Source organism: Scleropages formosus, chromosome 1, assembly GCF_900964775.1.
Source record: "Scleropages formosus chromosome 1, fSclFor1.1, whole genome shotgun sequence".
Classification (NCBI taxonomy): Eukaryota; Metazoa; Chordata; class Actinopteri; order Osteoglossiformes; family Osteoglossidae; genus Scleropages; species Scleropages formosus.
In genome coordinates, this window is record NC_041806.1 from 15,795,145 (window position 1) to 15,807,201 (window position 12,057).

The window sequence follows — 12,057 nt, forward strand, 5'->3', positions numbered from 1 at the left end:
CATTTGTGGTTTGAAACAGTATTATAAATTATTTTTCATTTATAATGTTATTAATTATTGTCATACGGGGCTGAAAAAACCGAGACGGCAGGATCCAAGTGCGGAGTCGTTCGTCTGGATTCAGGGGATAAGGCAAGTTCTCGGAGTCGGGGACAGGCGAATGGTCGGTCGATTGGTGGTCGGAGTCAGAGCGAGGATCCATGGACGAGATCAGGGGACGAAGCGAAAGGTCGGTCGGTCTGCGGTCGGCGTTGGAACGAAGATCCGTGGACGTGGTCGGGAAACAAAGTGAAGGGACAAAAACAGGAAGACGAGAATGGAGAACAAGTGTTGAGTGTGCACTGGACGTCACGAAGGAGGGTGGTTGTCTCTGATCAGATTCCGCAAAGTTATGGGAGCTGAGGAGGGTCTTTTAAAGGGTGAGCAGTTAGTCAGGTGCTGGACCAGAGTCAGGTGCTGTCGGTTGAGTTGTGGGCGTGGACGTGAAAATTATTATATAATAATGGCATTATTATTATAATATAATAATATGTATTATAATGTAATATTGTCAAAAAGTACTAGCAATATTACTTGGCTGGTAAAATAAAAATTATTGCTATTACTTTTGGGTTTCAGTCTGTGTGTGTGTGTGTGTGTATGTCTGTGTGTGTATTACTTTTTGTTTCGAGGTCGTATAATTTGTAATTTAAAAGGAAGGTACACAATATAAAACAAAGCAATTTAATGCAAAATAATGATTGCCATCATTGCCACGGTGACATCACACTCTGAATTTTTGTTTCAAAATAATTTGCTTGCTAGAAAACACCCAAATTTGAAAAAAATTTTAAAAAATAAATAACCCTAATATTTCGCTTTTTTTAGCGATTTCTTTATGCTGGAACCTTTTTATAAGTATGCTTCCTTCCTTGTGATACCCCAATTGCTTTTTTTGATTACAGTTTGCATGTTTATTTTATACCTTTGTTTGTCCAATATGTTGTAGAATCGGGCAGGTGGCAGAATTTGATAGGACATGTGAAATGCAAAATTTGAAATGGACCTGTCCTGTGGCCACCAGACACAAAATTAATGTCGCGCCCTGGAGAAACTCCAAGCCCCTGGGTGTTCATACAATATTTAGTGTGGACTTGTGTGGAGTGTCGCTGTGCAGCATATTGGTGTTCACCATCGCTCTCTGTTCTCCCACCCCATTTGATGCCTGTTTGCGTTGACCCATTTCCTGTTGTAGGCACCTCTGGGTTTTTCCTTGCCCGGGGTGTGTCAGCGTCCGCCGTCCTCAGCCTCGAGGGGAAATGAGCGATGGGCTGTTTCACGGTTAGGCCCATGTCATTAACTGATAAATCTTAAACACCCTCATTTTTTAAAGGATTATGCTCTGCTGGGGAGGGGATGGGGGTTGGGGTTAAGGTTAGGATTAAGGTAAGGTTTTGTTTTACTACAGTTATTGGGGGTCAAAGTTTATTTGATGTGCTGTCCTGTTTCTCAGACACTACAGTGGTGTGGAATATGGGTTAATATTTAGATATGTCAATGTGACCATTTTGCAATTTGCTGTTGTAGTTGGATGTTGTACTGAATCTAGCTCAGTCTGGGTGAAGTTTGCATGTTTTCCCTATGTGAATCTGGATTTCCTTCTGGTGCTCTGGTTTTCTCCCACATTCCAAAGATGTGTGGTTCAATGAATTGGTGACTCTGAATTGCCCTTAATGTGTGTGAGTGTTACATTGCTGTGCTGTATAAATTTGTGAATGACCGTAAGTGGTTATTGTAATGTGAGGGACCTTAACAAGTATGTCGAAATACTAATCGAATAATCATCTGTATGCCAGAAAATTGTCTGTTAAATTAATAAATGTAAATGTTTTTCAGCCCGTTTGAGTGACATTTCAAGGTCACAGGTTGCTTGGCAACAGTGTGTACACAAAATTAACATTCATCTTAACATTATGTCTTCCTAAATCTAGGCTCGAAATAATTCATAATTATGAGAGGATGAGGGTCACCGTGACAAAGCCATTAAGTGGGAGAAAACTCAGCCTTTATGCTGCCTGACATGCAGTGAGCTGTATCATCTAGAGCGCCTCATGATCTACTCCCCCAAAACGCTTTGTCTCCCCTGCTGAACCAGTCCATGGTTTGAGGAGTGCAGTTCCACGCAATGTTTTGTAGAATGCTGACATGACCTGATGCTCTGTGGTCATCAGCACCAAGGTTTCTTATAGCCCGGTGTTTCGCGATATCACACAGCCACCGGGAGGAGTACATAGTCATCTTAAACAAAGATCTAATTGTTTTTTATGGGCTTAAACAGAGACAGACAAGTAGTCTGCTGTGAGCCATAGTTACTGTAAATATGCACGCAGTTTATTTCAAAGTGCTCTGTACACCATAATTCACTGCACACACAGGGCCTGACGTTTCTCAGTGCCAGATAGCTGGCTAACACTCAACATGCATGATAGACCAGTGAACAACCACAGATTGAATCCCATCATAAACCGGCTCCTCATGTTACGACCAATCGAGTTACCAACTTTTAAAGATATGAACATTTCCCAGTTCATATATTTTTAAAGCATTTTCTTAATGTGTATGTTATATAAAATAGCTGTTTGTATCTTATTGTAACTGTGACCTGCAACAGATGACAGTAAAGAGCACCTAAACAAAAGAGTGTGATGCCGCTTTAATTCAACTCACTTCTGCAGTGTTTACAGCCTGTGTCTGATGTACCTGAGTGAAGGTGATCCATAACAACATAATGAATTTTGCACATGTTCATAGCATGACACTGTCAACAGTCGACATTCAGTTGGAGTTTATATTTTTTTTAGTTTTAATGATGCTTAAATTTAATAAGAATTTAAAAATGTTAAGTCTTACTGAATATTTTTATTTACTGTAACTATATCTGGGACTTTCAGAAGTCCTCACCTTAGGTTTAGTTAAGTAATAAATAATTCAGATTGAGGGACTTCTGTATTTTTCTTAGGGGGGGTGTGGTGGCACAGCGGGTTTGGCCTGTGCCTTCTCTCTGGTGGGTCTGGGGTTCGAGTCCTGCTTGGGGTGCGTTGCGACAGACTGGCGTCCTTTCCAGGGTGTGTCCCCTCCCCCTCTGGCCTTGCTCCCTTTGTTGCCGGGTTGGCTCTGGTTTGCCACAACCCTGCTTGGGACAGGTGACTTCAGACAGTGTGTGTATTTTTCTTTTATTGATTGTGGCTTACTGGTAAAAGTGACTCTGGGGTGTCAAAATGACTGATTGATGAAAAGACTTGTGTTCATCAGGTGAGGTTATCGTTCTGCTTCCCATTGCATGCATAATTAAAAACTCAGAGCAGTTATTTAAGATCATAATTGTTAGGATGAAATTCTGATTTGCCTATTTTCTCATTGGCTCGTGTCAGGACTTCTGAGAGATGCTAAGTGACATGTTAGAACTCTGAAGCCGAAAACCAGGCTTCTTTTTCATATCTTTAGATCTGGGATCATGTTGTTTAGGAGACGAGTAATGGAAACAGACACATCTGATGTGTGACTATTAGAGGTGGAAAAAGGAAAAAGTGAAAAAACAGCAATTACTCTCTAATCTATCAAACCCATACAAGGCTACATTCAAAGGATAAATATAGGGTTGAAATATCACTGTATAGTTGTAAGGCTTACCTAAAACGCTGGATGGATTTTATTCCTCTGCTTTGTCTTTGTGAAATTCCTTACCTCACAGCTCCTTTTTTATGTGTCCGTAAAGGGGTAAATTGCACATACTTGGCTTTACTGCATGCATTAACACTGTCTGCGAGTCAGTTTTTGGCACAGAATCAGATACATAAATATGTGAACACATAAAATCTTAACTGCATGTTTTATTCACAGCATGCATTCCGGCTGACTTGTAGTGCCTTAACCATTGATAATATTCAGCATACATTTAGTGTTCCTTCAGTGTACCTTTGTACCTTCAAAATAACTGTAGTGTACCTTCAGTTTGCCTTCACTGTCCCTTCAATTTACTATAAATGTAACTACAACATGCATTCAATGTAGATTGAAAGTGTCTTCAACATACTTTCAAGTGTGCCTTCAACATGTCTTGAAAATGCCTTCAACAAATCTTCAAAGAACCTTCAGTGTACGTTCAAAGTAGCTTCAATGGACATTCAACAAGCATTCTGCGTCCCTTCTGCTTTAAATGTAACTTCAGTGTACCTTCAGCTTAACTTGAACGTGCCTTCAGCATTCTTTTAAAATATCTTCATTGAACCTTTAATGTACCTTCAGTGTAACTTCAATGGGCATTCAATGACCTGTCAATATACCTTCAAAAATGCCTTCAACGTACCTTTAAATATGTCTTCACCATATACAGTATTCAACATACCTTTGATGTACCTTTAGTTTCCTTCAAGTGTATATTTAACATGCCTTGAACGTTTCTTCAGGCAGCAGTACATGTGATATGCATGCCTGCATTTCATAAAGTGATCCGTTGTAAACAAAGTCCTGTGTGGCACTGACTGAGTGAGAGCTCATTAGCGGCACGGGAACGAAGTGACCCTTTGTGTGGCCCACACTGCCTTAATTGACGAGTGGGACACACTGGACAATGCAACGATTGGGATATTCATCTGATGAGGGCTTTGCCCCCTTCGTTCCCCTTGTCTTGTTTGGCTGGACCTCTTGTGCCTCTCAGACATGCAGATGAAGCCCCAGATGGAACCAATTTCCCCCGGTTACCGCAGGCACAGACACCTACATGTGCAAGCTGCTGGGGGGAAGACCGTGGAGATGTTTTACAGTAAAGTGTGGTATGTGTCTCCAGTAAATGAAAAGCATGTGAGATAGGGGAATAGTGGTCGAGGGGGGACAACAATGGGATGTGCTAATAGTGGAGTTCCTCTCTGGGGGGGATTTGGCTGATGTTCATGAGTGTTTCTCGGGGGGTGGCGGGATGCTAACGACATTCGCGGTTTATGAGCTCGTTGAGTTCCTGTAGGACGACTCCCGGCCACATCCTCCTCCTCCCTCTTGTCTTTTTTGGACACATTGTGTTTTTTGGCACCTTTTTCCACCATTTGTGTCAATAAAATGGGAATGGCTCAAACGTCAACTCATTTATTTGCAGCAGAGGGTCTGGAATTAGGTGTGACGCGTGATGTCATCAGGTAGCACTGTACAGAAAGTTCTACAACGGTGTTCATTCCTCTAACTTGTCATGCAGATCAAATGTTAATTTTTCAAGTGGAAGAAAACACTTTGGTCATCCACATATTTATAAAGGGACCTTGCAATGTAGATCACAGCAATACATTTCCCCCTAACTTCAACAAAAAAGAATTTGGATTGTCGCTTTGCAAGAAGAGGGACAAGAGGGGTACAAATCAAACTTTTCGTTAAAGGTTTCTCTGAATGTTTGAGTGAACCCTACTCCAGCCTGTATCCCCTCGCATTCCCAGAATAAATGTATTAAAACTCCTGAATTCTCTTTATATTTAAAGATGTTCCTGGAAAATCTTGTGAAGACCCATTGAGGTGAGGTGGATACTATGAGCTTGAAGTTTTGTTCCAGGACTAACTAGACACTAATAGACAAGTCAAGATCGTATCCCATGTCACCCTCAAAGCATCATGAGAACCTGCACAAAGACAGACAAACTGAGCTCTCATTAGGCGGTCATTGACCCATAGGGACAAAGCAGAAAGTTGTCAGTTTCAAAACACTTTACACCCCTTTTAACTCAACTGGGTGAGGCTTATAATAAACATTTTTACTAACTGTGAGTTGGATAGAAATCCAAGTTGATTATTAAAAGTGTACAGATAGGTCTTAAATGCACATGGGTGATGTAGTGAAGCCAACACTTGCTGACTCATCCCCATGGGGGGTTTGGGGAATGCTGAGCCTGTCTGGCTGATATGGTGCCCCCCCCCCCCAACTCCACGCCTCTAGTCCTGTGGGGGTAGGGATCTGTCATACCCACTCGCTGTTTTCACATCATGCTGGTCTCTTTTGTCTTTACCATGTTTATTTTGTCATCTCCACAGAGGGAAATGAGGACTGTGGTGGGAATGGGGGGTGTCTGGGGGTAGGGGGGATTTGAAACCGCACAGACAGACATGGGGGGACAAGGCAATGACTGAATGCACAACCATAATATGATGGGGGTGGTTGATGGCTCATTCAGTCTTCAGGAATGTGAGGGGTTCGGTACTCTTTCTAGTGGCTTAGGACGTGATCACGAGGTAGGGCATGGATAGGAGCAATGAGCAGTGCGGTTGAGAAGAGCACGGACTTATGACCTGAAAAAGTTCCACTCTCGTACAATTAAACACAGTATTTACCCTAATTGCTTTAAATCCCTTAAAGTATCCAGCTGCATCAGTACTGTATTCAAATAGTATAAACTTCTTTGGAAATAAGCATAAACTAACCAAAAACACAACACTCTGATGGGCAGTCACAGTGGTTACCCATTGTAAGTAGTGTATCTAGCAATGTAAGTCACCTTGGGTGGATAAGGTGTGGGTTGATAACATTACATGGTGTTTATTGGAAGTCGTTTTGGAGTAAAGTGTCTGCTAAATGAAGTAGTGTAATTTTACTGATACGGTAAAAATGACCCTGCTGTATAAATGGTAAACCTTTCCTAGTAGATTAAGTTGTAACTTGCTTTGGAGGAAAGTGCCAGTTAAGTAAATAAATTTAAATGTGTAGCTACTGGTCCTGGACCCAAGAGGAACCTCTTATTGTAACCTTAAGCAAGAGACATAATTGGAATTGTTGTGGTACAACACAGTTTTTTGTATAGGGGTCTGGTTGTTAGACACTTTGAATAAAAGTATAGGATTAGTGTCAGAGTGATGCCATGGTGTGACCCATCTTGGGAGGACTGTGACCACCCTCTACTGGGACCACCATGATCACAGTCAAAGCCAGACCAGGAATCATCAGAGGAAAGAGCTGGCAAGCAAAGTATGTATAGGAGCATGCTTCTGCCCTGGTTTTGGCTGTGGGTGGTTGAAAGGGTTTTTTGATGAAGGAGCAAACATAAGTAATATTGTGCCCTTGATGGTCTCCATTCTCCAGAGCCCTGTGCATCTGTGTGGACTTTTCCTACTTTATTCGTTGTCAGTTACTCAGTTTTTGTGTCTGTACCTCAAATCACCAGTGCCAGCTTTGGAAGCACAAACACAATACAGTCTAGGTTTGAAACCCCTCTCCTGCTGTAGTGCCTTTGATTAAGGTACTTATGCAGAATGATATAGTATAAATTACCTGGCTTTCTAAATGAGAAGGGGGCTGCGGTGGCACAGCAGGCTTGGCCGGGTCCTGTGCTCTGGCAGGTCTAGGGTTCAAGTCCTGCTTGGGGGGCCTTGTGACAGACTGGCGTCCTGGATGTGTGTCCTCCCCCTCTAGTCTTATGCCCTGTGTTGCCATGTTAGGCTCTGGCTTGCTGCAACTCCACTCAGGACAAGCGGTTTCAGCCAGTGTGTGAAGAAATTATTAAATCAGTGTGAGTAGCTTAGGGCAAAAATGTAACAGGGCAAGTCACCTTGGAAAAAAACATTAGCAAAATTGATTAAAATAATCAGTGTTCCCTGGGCCCCCTTGTTACAAATGGCTAGAGTGGTGAAGATTCAAACTTGGTTCAACCTGCTGCATAGGTATACAGAACTTGCTATTACTTCAACCCTGACTCAGCTTCAGCCCAGGCCAGACCACTCTTTTCCTCGAACAACATTAGCATGTGGAAACCGGTGCGTGGTCTGGTCTGCCACAGGCGTCCCTCGTGGACTGCTCCAAGACAAACAGTACAGGTTTTGCCAATGTTGTGTCTGGACCGAACGCCGTCGCCGTCCCCTCTGCAATTCAGGTCCCACGCATCATTTTCGCCTGGCATTACCAGATATGAATATATCAAATAGCAAAGAGATGCCCTGTCAAACCCTGGACATTCATCACACAATTAACCAGCGTCAATCAACATGCCAAGAGAAATATGCGATTGTCACTTGCCTCTATGGTAACTCGACGTGTTTCACAGGCAGACTCTTTCGCTGCTTGCAGAACTGTCTGGGGCCTGCCAAATCTCCCTTTCCAGCAGTATGTTGGGCTCCGTTGATTTCTACTTAATTATTGTGAACCTCTCTGTTTGGGATCCAATTTCATGGTAGCAGTACGATGTCTTTACGTACCCAAGGGGTCGCTTGCAACGTTCCGCTAAGTGAAAAAGTCCGGAGATGCTGAAATGTATTTTCTACTGCTGCACCTCAGCATGTGCAAGTTATAATAAAAAAACACTCTGTTATTCTCTTTTAAAATAATGTTTTGCTCCCTCACTTTAAACCATGTCCATTGAGAATATTACATCTTGCGCACGATGCGCTGCAACTGCCGGCACTTATGGAAATATTTGGAACAGCAACTCAAGCCAAGAACAAGTGCTCTTGATCAATCGTGCAAACGGTGCAAATGTAAAATGTCAGGAAAGCGGTTTCTCCCATTAACGGCTTGTAAACCCCTCTGTGGAAATCTCAAGTTTTTGGCAATGAGAAGAATACAGTTCCTTGCCTTACGAAGGTAATTGGTTCCTGAAAAACCCTTTATTGCTTGAATTCTCGTATATTAAAGATATAACAACCATTAGTTTCAACTGTAATTTTTGAATGCATTCTGAGCCCCAAAACTGACACTCATTTATGCTAAAATGTCTGATTAACATTAATCTGATTAAAATGCGCAGTTTCTTCAATAGTTAATAGTAGTTATTATAACACAACATGGCAAGGCATTTTCATTTCATTAATTACTCTGTAATACTGTATGGCTGACTACTTGTGCTCATTCAGCTCTTTCATAGTAATTATTTACATGTTCGAAAATAAAATATACATACTATACTCAGTGTTTATCTATTAACCTGAAATGCAAAACACAAAAGAATGGTAAAGACAAAAAACAGTGAAAACAATGTAAATGAACTGACACTTGGTCAGTGACCAGTGGACACAGTCTGGACAGTCCAAATGGGGCCATGATTACTGAGATTATAAAAGGTGAAACTTGCTAAAAAGGGTTGATGGAGGTTCACAAATTAATGCAGCTTCTAACTATACAGCCAAACTATAACCGAGAAGAAGACCACATGGTGGCTCTGGTCTGGCACCGCTCCTCTTTCTGAAGGAGAGCAAAATTCAAATTCACTCTTCTTAAATGTGAAGAAGGGCCTCATGAGTTAAAGGTGGGGTGTTAAATGAAATTGTCTGTGAAATGGAGGGTTACTGTACAGCAAGAAGGAAAAGGAGGATTGACTGTACGGATTTTTTTCCACTCAGGCAACTGATGACCAGATTCAACTGCCTTGATGGATCTTCTTTTCTAAGCCCTTGGTGGAGCAAAGGAGCTGGGAACCTGGACTTGTCCCTCCAGGTCTATGAATTGAGTTGCGTGCCTGGTTTCTCTCCTCCTGTGTTGGCATGAATGCTGTTGGGGTAAAAAAAGGGGTAAAACACTTTAATGAATAAGGATAAACGAAGCCCTCCCATAACAACACAGCAATATTGATTAAACCCAGATTAAAGAGTGGGGCAGAATGATGCGGTGAAAAGAGTCCCGTGACCCCTGAACTCCCTCCCCATTCATCAGCGGGAAATGTCCCACTTGACCCACCCTCCCATCTTCATTCAGAAAATCCCAAAGACAGCGGAGTAAAAAAGCAGCTCTCACTAGTCCAGGCGAGAACAGGCACTGTCTGTCACCGTGACGGCTCCTTAACATGACAGAAACCAATGGCGGACCCCCCTGAGCAGGAGCGCTGAGTTATTGCTGATAGAGCTCTCCCACGAGGTCGCTCCAGACATGGAAATCCCATCCCGACATGCGAACTTAAGCAGATTCAGGTGCGGCAGTGCTCGCTTTGCTGCCTGATTTGATCCCGCCTTTTTCACAGATGCCCTGATGGCCGAGCGAGACCACAAAATGATTAATAACCCCGAGTGGAAGTGTGTTTTCAGAGGCAGCCAAGACTCTGAAAGGGTGTATCAACTTGCCTTTCTTTCCTGTCAGTGCCTTTGCCCTCTTCCGCGCAGTGTCTGGGAATCGCTACCAAAAGGCCTGTTTAATTAAAAGCCAGCGAGTCCCAAAGCTTTTGTTTTAAATGCTTTTACATCACTTTTTTTCCTTCTCAAGAGTAATGTCTCCTGTCTTCTTTTTTCTTTGTCTGCAATGTATAGTCTGGAACAAGAAAGCTTCATAAATATGTGAGAATCATCCACGCAAAGTGGTCCAGTGTTATTTTTCGAAATCATGGCTTTGCTTCCCGACATGGCACGTCCTTAATGTTGTCTTCGGTCATTTGTTTAGTGCAGCATAGATAGATACCCATGGCAACCTGCATAGTTTACCTCTGTACTTATGTTTTTTTTGGTGACTGAGATTAAGGATTTGTCTCAGAGGGGTTTGACCTCATAACCCCTGGTCATTGTTTTAGTGTTCTGTGATATCAACTTGCCATCATAATGCTACTCATCACAGACCAGTCATCAGTTGACCTTCCTACCACCAGTCTCTTTTCGTCATTTTCCCCCAGTCGGGCTTAATTCGGACAATGGACGAAGAGTTTTTCATCACCCCGCTGCCACAACACCTGACGATGGCGCACAACTACAGCACCCCCAGTGGGCATCATCCACATGTGCTGTACAAGCGCTCTGCGGAGCTCTATATCCATAAAGACCTCCGTGTGCACCCCCAGGACCAAGACCACCACCTCCGTCAGCACGGGAAGCTTCAGAGACAACACTTCTGTGGACGTCGCAAGCAATGTATGTAAGGGAACTTAATGCCTTACCTTGCCTTTACTTATTCAGGAGAATTTCATTTTGGTGCTAAATTTGTGTCTGAATTCAGGGATTAATGGGGTGCTCTAGTTGATTTCAGTGCAACTTCCACCCAGTTTTGAATCCCACCTCCTGCTGTAGTACCCTTGAGGAGGAAATAGGATTAGGTAGGATCCTTATTATCAAATTAGCAAAAAAACCCTACTGTAAAAGATATGTAAGTCATTGTAACTAAATGTTGTAAATTGCTTTGGAGAAAATTGCCAACTACATAAGTAAATATGAACGTTTTTAAATTAGAGTGGTGAAAGCCCTGGGATGTGATATGTTTGACTCTATACATGCACAAAGAAAAGCTCTGCTACAGCAGGCACCTGTCATTACATTCACCATGACAGCCTTCTAAAGTTTTTATGGAGATCCTGTAACTTGAAAGACGGCATGCTTTTATCATCACATGTTGCTTTCCGTCATGCTCTGTCATGTCAGGCTGTAATGAACCGCAGGTCAAGCGTGATACTGGATATGAAAAGTAATTCATAATTGTGCACATTTTGAGCTGTGCTTCTCAGGTATAAATATACATCTTTGTTTTGGTAAATAATGCCTGGGCAGTCGCATTGTGCTGGAGGGATTATCTGGCACATGAGAATGAATGTGCGGAAAGCCTGTGCGAAGTGAGTCATCAGGAGTGTATCCTGATCTCTCAACACCCCCCAGGAGGCTCCTGTTGGAAATTTCCTTCAGATGAGCCGCTTTCCAATGTACACCTCTCTCTGTCTCCTTCCTCCCTGATCTCCTAGATGCTCCCAAGCCCCCTGTTGAGGGTTTACCGGGTGGGGACGACGAGTTTGCTGGACAGGGACGATCCAGGCGCTCCCCTATCCCACAAGCCCAAGCGGGTGGGCTGAATGTGGAAACTTTGGTGGTGGCTGATCGCAAAATGTTGGAGAAGCATGGCAGGGAGAATGTCACCACCTACGTCTTGACTGTCATGAACATGGTGAGATGGAACTGGGGAAACTTCGACTCACGGGTGTGGAGTTTGTGTGTGAAGTGGTTATACATCTCTGGGATACCAGTCAGCTTCAGCAGCTCAAAGACTGTATGAATGTATAATGCAAAAAATCCCAAGACAATCCTCTACATTATTAGTTTACCTTGTCCTGTAATGTTTAAATATAAATTCAAAATACAAGTATACCCTGGTATTTG

At 42.7% G+C, this 12,057-nt stretch overlaps 1 protein-coding gene across 1 annotated transcript in view; it reads left to right on the forward strand.

The window, feature by feature from the left end:
• adamts18 (ADAM metallopeptidase with thrombospondin type 1 motif, 18) overlaps positions 1-12,057 on the forward strand; it is a 108,934-nt gene that overhangs the window by 62,189 nt on the left and 34,688 nt on the right. The window contains exons 3-4 of the mRNA XM_029257545.1: positions 10,593-10,827; positions 11,646-11,845. Coding sequence (XP_029113378.1) covers positions 10,593-10,827; positions 11,646-11,845 — 435 coding nt within the window. The remainder of the gene's footprint in view (positions 1-10,592; positions 10,828-11,645; positions 11,846-12,057) is intronic.